General features: G+C 41.0%; 1 protein-coding gene across 1 annotated transcript; it reads left to right on the forward strand.

Moving 5' to 3' along the window:
* The first annotated feature begins 4688 nt into the window (after positions 1-4688).
* LOC134443225 (E3 ubiquitin-protein ligase TRIM39-like) lies at positions 4689-6951 on the forward strand. The gene is made up of 3 exons (XM_063193104.1): positions 4689-5135; positions 5747-6122; positions 6353-6951. The coding sequence occupies exons 1-3, from the start codon at positions 4911-4913 to the stop codon at positions 6949-6951; spliced, it is 1200 nt and encodes a 399-aa protein (XP_063049174.1). The 5' UTR covers positions 4689-4910.
* Positions 6952-13097: the final 6146 nt, after the last annotated feature.

Here is a 13097-nt window from a genome sequence, read left to right on the forward strand (position 1 = left end):
CGGTGGTTTCACAAAAGAAACTAATAAACACTTACAAATACTTTGTTGACATTCCCTGGTCAAACGTATCATGTTTGCACCAGAGGATTTCCACGCCGTGTAATGTCAACTACTGCTGCAGTCCAACCAATCCAACTGTACTCAGGAGCACTGTCATAATCCAAAGCAAAACAATATCGACTCCATCGGTACATTTATTAACATGTCTGTTCAGAAATCACGCATGGTCTCGAGCAGCACCGCGAGACCTCCCTTCAACCCCAACCAACTCTACAGTCCCAAGGGTAAACTACCTAATAGAAGAGTCTGGAGTTCTCATTTTCTCACACAATTCACCTTTGGCTAAGGCCCGCCCTAAAGTGGTTTTTGACCAATCACAGCGCAGCAAAAGGACGACCTCGGACAAACCTCGGACAGTTTTGACAGCGCTCCATTGAACTCAATGCTGAAATCGCATGTTTTCAAGTAGTTAGGGAGATACTGTCGTATTATTATTAAAATATGATTGGAAATTGTGCCTGGGGTATTTGTGACAAATGTGCAAGTTTCCCCGCGATGTAACAGGTGGTAATCACTTTCCTCTTTACCTAAAACCGGACTAATATTACTAGCAGCTGAATAGTCTGCCTTGAAGGGTCTCGGCAGCCTCACACTCGACTAGAAAGCACACGGATCAAAAACATACTTTGTGTGCTCCGATCATGACACCATCTCATTCATGTCCCTTTTCAGTAAGGTTGTAAGCAAACCACGAACCTGTTTCAGAGTAGGATTTTGGATTTCTGACCTAATTAATGAAGAAACACCGCTAGCAAAGTTAACTATCGGTCACGGCAGGAGTGTTTTGACTAGCAGCTGATGGACGTGACTTTGTTAAGCTACTGAAGATATAAACGCCAAACGTTAATGTTACACATTGCTGTGGTAGCTTTGAAGATGACTACAGCCATTAAGTTGTGTGATTTCGTTTTCGTCTAGCAAGTTTGAGTCAGGGCTCAAAAGATATGCGAGCTCAGCTTACCATGGTGCTGGTTACAAATATCGATACCCATAGAAGAGCCCATAACAGCTGTGATGCATCGCATGACCGTTCAGAAAATAAATACTTATATTCACAATACTATGAATGCGTTTTTTATTTATTATGAGTGAATAACTGCTGCAATTTGCAGTCACTGCATAAATCACGTTGATATCTCCTTGAAAGTTTATCTGTCCGACCTAGCAACTGTAACTAAAGAGGGCGGGGCTTAGCCAAAGGCGAATTAGGACTCCAGGCTCTTCTATTTTACGATTTACCTCTTAACTTCACCTGGTTCACTCCTGAGTGACAGCTTCTCAGCGTCTCTGAATCTCAGGCTCTTGATGTTGGAATTTATTTTTTAGGCTATTCCTTTCATAATGAAATTATATAAAGACCTAATCAAATACTCTGTATGAATGAATAATTTAGGCTTTACAGTTCAGAGTTTATTTGTTTATTGAACTAAAGAATTTGTCTTATTTCAGATCACAAATTAAGGCACCAATGAATGAATGAATGAATGAATGAATGAATAAATAAATAAATAAATAAATAAATAAATAAATAAATAAATAAATAAACATCTCATTTTTGAGTAGGCCTCTAAGAATTAATAAATTGTTTGGTCTTCCCTGCTATTTCTCATGATCCATTCTGAGTTTCATTTCTCTGTAAGTCACGTGATATTTTGGGCAACATGTGCCTATAAAAAGACTGGCACTCTCAGACAAAACAGTGAGTCACACACAGCAGCATCTTCAGTAAGGAGTTGCACATTGTGCTGTAGGCCTACACATGTGAGTACAGTTTAAATAGCCTACAAATCTATCTAAGACTGATAAAAAATAACTTATCTTGTTTTCTTTTATGTATTCTAAGATTTAACATCACACTGTAAATTAATGTGAAATCCAGGCCTACTCAGATGTAGGCCTACTGTACCTGAAAACCTTATCGACACTGGATACTTAAGTAGCAGTCTGACTCATTTAAAAATATATAGCCCAAAGCTTCTTGCTCTATAGCACACCAATCAGTTTCTTGAAAAGAAATAGATGAACTGTGTGTTTGCTTTATGGCTATATAGTTATATTTACTGTATCTTTCATATCAACAAGCCTATCGTAGTATGCCTACTACTGTATACTCACATAATGTTTGCGGTTACATTTTGAGGATGGAGGTGTGCAAATTTATAATAAAGGGTATTTTTGGCAACATATTTTATTATTGTTCTGTTGTAGCCACCACAACATGAGTGACTCATGGGAGCCCAAGGGCACACCAACACCCATCAAGAAAAAGTAAGCTGGTGTGGTTTCATAAACCTAGTGCAAACGTTCATTTGTCACTACGCCACTGTGTGTAGTAGCCAGACAAACCGGTCCAGATATGTCAGAACGTAAACCTGTGATCACGCACTCAGGCTAGTTATCCTGTTGACAATAGCCTACCCATTGTGAAATGTGAATCATGTATAAGTTTTTTGATTGGATCTTACAATGATGTGTCCAAAATGTTTATAGACCATGATCGAAGTGCACTCTTGTAAACAAGGGAAAAAATACATCAGAGGTCAAACACACACACACACACACACACACACGCACACACACACAATACCTCACTTTGCAGATATCGGCCTCCTTGATGTAAGGGGGTTATAACTAAGCTATGTTTCAGTGAAAACAATACTTAGATTTGATAACACATATTTATGTCATGTGTGTTTATACAGTACAGGCCAAAAGTTTGGACACACCTTCTCATTTAATGCATTCTATTTATTTTCATGGCTATTTGCAGTATATTTTACATTTTCACGGAGGGTATCAAAACTGTGAATGAACACCTGTACAATTATGTGCGTAACAAAAAAAATAAATATATATATATATAAAAAATTAAAATAATGATTTAAAAGTATATGAAAAATGCCAAACAGTGACGTCAACAGAGCAAAACCGAGGGCTCCACATGTTTCAACAAGCTTATTTTTCTGACTATTTTCAAGTAAAAATACCCAGTCAGTCGAGTCAATTTTAATTGATATAAGCAATACAAGAGATAAAGAGATATTTTAATGGTTCACTTGGTCAGCATAGCTGGTTATCTAGGTGAAACAGTGATACAAAAAGTAAAATTAAAAGTGAAAAACCCTGCCACAGACTCCCTCCAACACAGGTTTGACCTCTCCAAGTAACTGGCGATCACTCAGTTTTAGATCAAGAAAATGTCTGTAAAATGCTTGAATTAGCGTTTAAAACTAGGTTTTAGGTCTCAAAATTCTAGTTCTACAATTCTAGTGAGTTATTGGAGGACTCTAATGCTCAATTAGGATTGACATGACTGGCTGGGCATTTTTATTTGAAAATAGATAAATATACGCTTATTGAAATGTGTGGGGTCATCAGTTGTGCTGTGTTGACGTCAGGTGGATAGACAGCTGACATTGCTGTTGGACAACAGCTAGAATATTTGTTGGTAAGCACGTAATTTTCCATGTGTTCAAGCACAGTTTTGATGCCATGCATGAAAATACACAATGAAAATCCACGAAAATAAAGAGAATGCATGAATGAGAAAGTGAGTCTACACTTTTGGCCTTTACTGTACATTATGTGCATGCATATGAAATGTTATTTGTATTTTGATAGGCAGTCATCCAAAATATTACAGATTTTAAAATCATGATATGTTAGATATTACATGATAATTGATTACTTGCACTTTGCTCTGCAATAGGCTGAAGGTTAAGCATGTGTCCTCATGTGCTGCACAGAATACATGGTCAATGGATACATCAATCACATTTGCACCACATTCTCCATTACCTCCAGCTAAAAGGTAAACTCTATCTAAAAACTGTATATACACATATCATGTTCATGGTTATACCGTATATGTCAGGTAGCAATGGCCAGAAGGATGTGGAGATTTAACACATAGTAAATGAATGACTGAATGAATGAATGAATGAATGAATGAATGAATGAATGAATGAATGAATGAATGAATGAATGAATGAATGAATGAATGACTTGACCTTAGCACAGAGCCTATTTTACAACCTTACCATTACCAAAATCTGTTACTTAAAGGGGTATGCCACTATTTTGGGGCTTAATACAGTTCAAATCGTTGGCCAGGGTTTATATAGGTGGTAAAGTGTCTTATTTTTCATGTAAGCCGTTGTCTTGTTTTAAGACAAGTGAAAAGAGGGAGCATGTCGCTAAGCTAGTGAAAGTCAATGGATCCGTGTAGCATGTAGCAATGATACATAGATGCATTGACTTTCACTAACTTAGCGACATACTCCCTCTTTTAACTTAAAGCAAGACAACGCTTCACATGAAAAATTAAACACTTTACCACCTTTATAAACCCCAGCCAACGATTTTAACTGTATTAAGCCCCAAAATAGTGGCATACCCCTTTAAGGCTCTCTGTACTGTCATAGCATTGCTGTTATGATGTAGTTGAGTATTTTCAGTAAATAGTAAAGGCCCGCCGGCGACCCCATCTGCACCAGAGGCTACCAACACATTTCTATCAACCTTTTTTCAGCACATCACCATTGAACACCCAACAGGATGTCCTCAGATGCCCCGTCTGCGCAGGAGTGCTGAAAGACTCGGCATCCATCCCCTGTGGACACACTTACTGCAGACAGTGCATCACATCCTTCTGGGCTCAGCCTAATCAAGCAGGATACTACGCTTGTCCAAAGTGCAGGAAACGATTCAGGACACGCCCAGACCTAAATTCAAAAGCACAGATCCCACAACAATCTCAACGAGTTTGCGCTAGTTCAGCCAATGGGCCGACCCCCTGTGATTTCTGCTTGACCCAAAAGGGCAGTGCTGTCAAGTTCTGCGTGACATGCATGGCTTCGTACTGTGAGACACATGTCCGGCAGCACTACACTGTTCCGGTGCTGCAGACACACAGGCTGGTGGAGGCAGTGCCGTTACACCTGGAGCAGGTGATCTGCCTGAGGCACAGCAGGGCACTGGAGATGTTCTGCAGGACAGACGGCGTCTCCGTCTGCAGCCTGTGTGCAGTGCTGGAGCACAGACATCACAACGTCCTGGTTGACATACCTAAGCAGGTTTCATCATGCCACTGGCACTTTATTCTTGCAACTTGTATACAGATCTACACATTTCACTTGACCACTGATTGTACTTTGTACACTTGTACACTGCTGTGTGTGTGTGTGTGTGTGTGTGTGTGTGTGTGTGTGTGTGTGTGTGTGTGTGTGTGTGTGTGTGTGTGTGTGTGTGTGTGTGTGTGTCTCTCCTCTGTTGTCTGTGCTGAATGTTGTCCTGGCCCGGACTCCTTGTAGATCTTTATATTTCAACAGGACCTTCTTAGTAAAATAAAGGCCAAATAAAAATCAATAAATGAAAATAGGGCCCTACNGTGGCTTAACAGTAGGGCACTCGTCTACTGTGCAGCCGACCCGGGTTCAAATCCGGCTTGTGGCCTTTGCCGATCCTTTCCCGTCTTTCTCTTCAAAAATGTTTCCTCTCTCTCTCTCCCTCTCTCCAACTGTCCTGTCGCCAATAACGTCTTAAATACTAAAAAATAAATAAATAAATGAAAATAGCCTGACTCCTGTAGGCTATAAACTACTGCTGCTGCTGCTGCAACTACAACAACAACTACTACTACTTATAATAATAATGGTAATATTTTTTTAATGAATCTTTATTTCAGACCAAGACATCAAATTGCCCCAGGCCAGGTGCCCCCATGGCAAGGGGCAGACAAACGCCTACTGTGGACGCAGAAATGGAGAACCGTGAGCTGAGAATGAAGAATAAACTACAGCAAGAGGTCATCCTGCAGCACAGGAAAGTTGAAGCCCACCAGAAGAGCAGAGAGGTGAAACGGGATAAGAGGCACAAAGAGGAAATACAGCAAATTGCCCAGAGCATATCTGGTCTTGAGACGTGCAATGCTAAGCTAAAGCGTCATAACAAGAGTCTAATGAAGAAATTGGCCAAGCTGAATAAGTCTTCTCATCAGCCAAGCAGTGACCACCACCCCATAGTACCAGTAGCCAATCATTGCAAAAGACATCCCCTACCAGGTGAGCTGGGAAAGACCCATTCATAAGAAAAATGACTCATCGTTTGAATTTAAAATGTTTAATTCATTTAGATATTATTTTAATTACACTTCACTTGACTGTTGTATGAGAAGCTTTTTCAGTTTAAATGCAGTGCTTGCTTATACCAGAAAGTTGGACCATATTCCAGAGATTATCATTTTTAAAAAAATCTTGACTGATTTTGTTTATCTGCGCTTATTCATCCCCAGCTAGGGTTGTTCTGGACTTGGCCACAGCCCATAGACGACTTATGTTGTCGGAGGACAAAAGAAGCGTGAAGCTGGCGTGGTGTCCCAGGACCTCCTCGAACCGACAGCAGGGATTGGACGGGCGGCCGTTTGTGCTGGGCATGAGGGGCTTCTCCTCGGGGCGCCGCTTCTGGCAGGTTGGGGTGAACAACCGATGGATAATTGGGGTTGCCAGAGCCTCCGCGCAGAGAACTGGCAACGTCACCTTCTACCCCAGTCATGGCTACTGGTGCCTGAGTCGCAGTATGCAGTTTTCAGCTTTGACGACTCCTCCTCTGAAGTGTCTGCCCGAGAGCTCGGTGCCCAGGGAACTGGGTGTTTGTCTGGATGTCGATGAGAGATGGGTGTCTTTTTACAATGCACAGTCCAAGGCTCACATTTATACGTTTACAAACATGGAATTTGGTGATGGAGAGGAAATCTATCCTTTCTTCTCCACACACGATGAAGAGCAAGAGATTAAAATAAGGAAGCAGCCTATGCCACACTGTCCTGTGTTTGTGTCAGATCAAATAACAGTATTGACAGAGGCAGTCACAAGTCCAGATTATGATGAGTAGTCGCTCTCTATACTAAACTGCTTTTTCCTGTCTCTAAACTATCTTCAACTTTGTTGCTGTCACAATCTTCTCTGAATACACTCTCATTCTGCAGCATGCTATTTGACTGTTAACTGATAAGACCTTGAATAAAATGTGGTTTCAAAGATCACACGAGTTTGTTCTCTTTTGAAGTCAAGAGAGAAATTGGCATTCTGCAGTAAAGAGGAAGCACTGTGTGGCTCGTTGGTCTAGGGCAGTGCTTCCCAAACTTTTTCACATGACGTACCCCTGGGAGCACTTCATGTCCATCCGCCGGTATGATTTTTCGTGAGGGTGCAAGAGGTCCCGTGTTCAACTCCTGAACGAGCCCTCCTTTCCTTGGCAGTGATGTTCAAACTCTCTATGTTGACACAAAGTGGGCCATGTGTGTGTGGCTCGTCACGCCATCTTTTACTAGCCAGGCTCCGCCCTACTGGTGACGCAACGCCTCCGGCTCAGCTACACACAGTAGGGCCAGGAGCTTGCTCACTCCCGCTACAGCGGGATCTCCACCCACTTTGTCTGGAACCATTCAACTGAGCATTTCCAAATGTCCCGGGTAGAGGCTTGTTCAAGGCAGTGACGTGGTTTAAGCAGAGACGTTCTATTGGGCTAAGAAATGTTTGGTTTAAACTTCGGCACAGCCTCATCCTCATTATTATTATTTATCATCATCAGTCAACACATGAATTACTTTGATGTCTTCCATTTACTACTGTTGGAGAATAAAGACAAAAAAAAGCAAAGGAACATTGTAGCAGACTCCTTTCGATGCTGCATTCTGGTTTAGCTCCCGATACCCTGATGCTGAATTGGAGATCAGGGCCTGGCTACGGGTTGTTTAATGCAGCCTGTTGGTTTGGTTTCAATGCGACGTGGGCCTGTCTCGCAATGAGAACGCCTCCTCTACATAAATAGTCTTTTCTGATCGATGTTACAACGTTCGAGGCTGAGTGTGTGAGCGATTACGGTTAGGCAACAAAGTAGCAAATGTTCGAGGCCACACTATTTCGCAGATTTTCCAAACTGAGAATGCATGTAGGCTAGTAGCCTCTGCCTGATATAATTACGGGTAGGCTACAAAAAGTTTTGCTGGGTTGGAGAACCAAGTTAAGTCTGAGTCACTACACAGGTGTATGATCTGCTGGATGATCCACGCTATTTCCCGTTTTTTTTCCACAGGGGATATATCATAACTTTCAGTCGATGACTGTCGGTGGATAGGCTAAAGGCTAACTATATGGATGACTGGTGGTTACCTCAGGAGATACAGTTTGAGTCACTAAAGTTGACAGTCTCAGGGGATATAGGCCCTATCGTAACTTTCAGTCGATGACAGTCGGTGGTGACTACACAAGGAATCAACATCACCACCATCAAATTAATATCACGATTAACAGTTTTGTGATCCACGCTATTTCCCGTTTTTCTCCATATCGTAACTTTCAGTCGATGACAGTCGGTGGATATAACTAGAGACTATCGATGACATAATAGTGGTAACCTCAGAGTTTGAGTGATCCACGCTATTTCCCGTTTTTTTCCCCATATTTTGACAGTCGGTGGATAACTAGACTATCAATGACATAATAGTGGTAACCTCAGAGTTTGAGTCACTAAAGTTGACAGTCTCAGGGGATACACCGTAACTGCGGTCGCACAATTCGATGGGCAATCACCCGCGAAAACCGCCGCGAGGGTGTGCACATGCGTGCGCATGCTCAATAGCGAAAAGGATCACATCTCGACGGGTCACTCATATAGACAGGACACCGGAAGGTCTGCTTGCTGGGCCAATCACTGCCTTGCCACACACTTAGTGCATGACGGAAAAGTACCAGGTCTGTAGGTCAGTGAAAGGGTCTGTATGTCAGTAGCAGGGGGAGCAGTAGAAGGAGGGGGGAGACAGGTAGCCCACCAGCAACAGGGGATGGGCAACCTGCTAAGTACAGTGAGGAGAGGCCTGACTGTTGAGGGCTCAGGGGGGTCAGAGCTCACAATTCTTAACACTTGCAATTTGCAAACAAGTCCTCACCTAGTACTGTACTTGTGTCACAAGTTGCATTAGAGTAATCTCAGTAATAATTGAGTATTTCAATTGCTACTTCAAAAATGACAGCTGATGGACAACATGTACCCTACCATAGGTCTTTGCTACCCTTAAGAGAAATATCTATATAAAACAACAATTCTCATATGGTATATACTATATATATACACAAAATGCCACATGACTTTTTTTAAACCTTCAAGATTTTGAGTGGTAACATTAACATAACTCATTCTAACTACACCTTTTTGCATCATATTGTACATGACCTCAGAATGCTCTACATGTTTCAGTTCTATGTAGTTGTACAGTACAGTACAGTACAGTACAGTAACAGTACAGTAGCATACAGTATGGTGCAGTAAAGTAAAGTACAGTACAGTAAAGTAGAATATAGGACAGTACAGCACAGTACAGCAGCATACAGTACAGTGCAGTACAGTACAGTAGCATACAGTACAGTGCAGTACAGTAAAGTACAGTACAGTACAGTACAGTAGCATACAGTACAGTAGAGTATAGTACAGTACAGTACAGTACAGTACAGTAGCATACAGTACGGTGCAGTATAATAAAGTACAGTACAGTATAGTACAGTACACTACAGTATAGTACAGTATAGCACAGTACAGTAGCATACAGTACTGTGCAGTACAGTACTATACAGTACAGTGCAGTGCAGTACAGTACAGTACGATATATCACATACCTGTAACAGTGCAGTACAGTACAGTACAGTAGAGCAGTGTTTCCCAACCAGGGGTACGTGTACCACTAGGGGTACGCGAGCACAATGCTGGGGGTACTTGAAAAAATAAAGAAATGTATGGAACATAGTCACATTGGGATATAGAGCATGAGTGAGGGGGTACTCGTGGTATGACAAAAAGGCTTAGGGGGTACGCAAGGCAAAAAAGGTTGGGAAACACTGGAGTACAGTACAGTACAGTACAGTACAGTACAGTATATCAGAGTATACTACTCCACAGTACAGTAGAGTACCGGTATATAGTCTTGATGACTTGTAGTCTACTTTAACAGCTGTATCCTTACAAAGCCAGTGGGATTTCCACACGCTGTTTGAAGTTTTTTGAAAGACTTTTTGAGTATGTGAGCGAAGGAAGGCAGGCAGACATGTTTTAAACAAATGACCACACCCACAAATAAAAAATGACGAGCAATCAATAAATTAAGTGGTTAGGTAGCCAACATGTCATCTAGTTTAAAGCCCAAAGTAGAAGAGAAAACAGAGATGTTACCATTTTGCTCTTTTAAAACGTAAAGTATTTGTCAATATACTGTATGTATGGTGTATTGCACATTGATTATTCATAATTTCCTAAGCATAAAGGCCCCTATCACTCCACAGCACACTTAGGACTTGGGATAGGCCTATACATATCCGAACACAAATCAGCATACATTTTATGTTGTAATGGCCTTATTGGGGTAGATCATCCAAGCTGACACATGATATGTACATGTATTATTCACTTGATTGATATGAAAATGTAATATTTCGGGGCTCCTATGCTTAAATCACTGAGGGGGTCCTAAGGAAGCATCATGCAAAATTTGAAGCTTTTGTCAGCTCCATAACAGCAGAGACGGTTTAGATCCTTCCTATCAAAATCTCTGGTAACAGTAATGCCCTTTTTGTCCCGTAACCGATTCCACTAATAGGTGCATTCGACATGTGTCAACGCATGTATGCGCATTTAGACAGCAATGCACCCTGGATGGAAAATGCTGCATGACGGTTAGATTTCCTGTCAAATTTCGACATTTCGTCGACGTTGCGTTGACGAGGTGACATGTCACATGGTGTAAAACTATCGCGGGATGAATGCGGCTGCAGTCAGATCTTGCAACCTCTGCAGTTGCTTATCCCCTTCAACGCTCGTCGGCGGACTGCCTCCGAGGTCACGCGCCCATGAACTGGTTGGTCAACAACTCACTCACGTGTGTATATGGGTCTTGTCTCACACCTCTACACAAGTTTGCGCAAGTCCCCACTTCAGCTCCTCCTCACTGCCTGTACCCTCACTCCTCACACGTGGTGTGTTAGTAGAGCAAACCGGTGCGAGCTCATCGTCTCGTTCATATTTGTGGCCGACTGCAAATGCGCTGTATTTAATAACACCCACATCATGACAACAAGTTCTCGCTCACGTGCTTCCGTCAATGTTGATCGACAGCATAGAAGTCGTATTCACCTATTATGTAGGGTATTGCGGCCATCTAGGAAAATGGACGGCCATCTTGGATTTCAAGTGGCCTGCATGCCTTTTCAAAAGAAGTGTGTCTAAGGAGTATCTATGACAATTCCAGTGCTTGTATCACCATTTGAACAGTTGTTTCAGTTGCTAATTCATATCCATAGAAATAATACATGTATTAGTTCTATGATTCATATTTGTATGGCGGCCATCTTGGAAAATGGGCAGCCATCTTGAATTTCAAGTGGCCTGCATACTTTTTGAAAATAGTAATGTCTAAGGAGTATCTGTACCGATTCTGGACCTTGTATCACAAACTGGAGTATCGGGTCTTAAAAAGGCTCTAAGCCTCATACACTGTAAAAAAAGATCTATAGGATCTACTCAATAAAATTAATGTAAGTATTTCCACAGACCTAAATAGAGTATTACTTACCCCTGAATATTCAGTAAAGATTAACCAATTCCAGTAGTTCTGATATACTGTCCACATTAAGGTAAAACTGGGGCAACATTTACTCCTTTCAGGTACCTTTTTATCATCACTTGTTACTGATAGAAATTGGGTAAAATGTACTCATTTCATGTAGCTTTTTATTATCACTTATTACTGATAAAAATGGGGTAACGTTTACTCATTTCATGTAGCCTTTTATTAACACTTATTACTGATAAAAAATGGGTTAAAGTTTAATCATTTCATGTAGCCTTTTAGTATTACTACTTATCAATTCTTAATTACTCTGATTACTTTATTGTTGTGTCATTCTTATTCCTATTAATCAGAGGTGAAAAGAGTAATGAAATATTTTACTCTGAGTAAAATAATTAAGTACTCTTTTCACCTCCGGTTAATAGGAATAAGAATAACACAACAATAAAGTAATCAGAATAATTACTCTGTTGAAATTGTACTCAATCACAAGTAAATGTACCATTGAGAGAATCTACTAAGGTAAAAATAAAAAGCATATCATATAAAATTAAAATTAACTTTGAGAAAAAGTAAAAAGTGACTTTTTAACAATCAGTGTTTTCTGCCTCTACTGTGTTGTGCAAATGCCCACCTGGGAAATTACAATTACAACAAACCTGTGCATATCAACCAAGATGTTTTATTTAAAGGAATATCGGCAACAGGAAAATGTGAAAAATTAGCAGATACACAATGTTTCAGTTTATCTCACAAAAAGGTAAACAAACATAAACAACAGCGGCCATTTAATTCACAAGTTTGCCCTGGAGTATGGTAACCATAGCAGGCTTGTACGAAATTTCGAATTGAAAGAATTTCAATTCAAAGTAATGCCATAATAAGAACACTAGGTGGTGGTGTTCTATGTACTTTCAATTGGTGGTATAGATTAAATTCAAAGAAATTCAAGGTAATGACACCACCTAGTGTTCGTATTATGGCATTACTTTGAATTGAAATTCATTCAATTCAGAATTTTGTACAAGCCTGAACCATAGGCAATAGGCATAATTTAATGTTAGCTGGCCTCTGTCCTGGGACCCTGCGGAGATCATGCGGCATGATATCCGCTTCCACCCCAAAATGTAGGGGACATGTAGCTGTGTGTGATGAGGGAGTAGGGGGAGGTGCTGGGACAATTCAGATAGCCTTTGCTGGATAATCTTGTGAAAAGCCTGCTGTATTATCTCATGTGGCCCGTTATTTGGCATGTCCATGGTACACGAGCATGAGTGTAGGTTTTGAACAGTACACATTTTTTTAAATGTTTAACACATTGTTGAAAACTGCCCTATTTTTTTGCTTTTCAAGCAGTGGTGCTGGTGGCGCAGGATGTCCTGGAGGAGGACGACCTCGACTACCTCAAAGGAGCTGACGCCAG

The sequence above is a fragment of the Engraulis encrasicolus genome, unplaced genomic scaffold, assembly GCF_034702125.1.
Source record: "Engraulis encrasicolus isolate BLACKSEA-1 unplaced genomic scaffold, IST_EnEncr_1.0 scaffold_294_np1212, whole genome shotgun sequence".
In the NCBI taxonomy this organism is placed as follows: domain Eukaryota; kingdom Metazoa; phylum Chordata; class Actinopteri; order Clupeiformes; family Engraulidae; genus Engraulis; species Engraulis encrasicolus.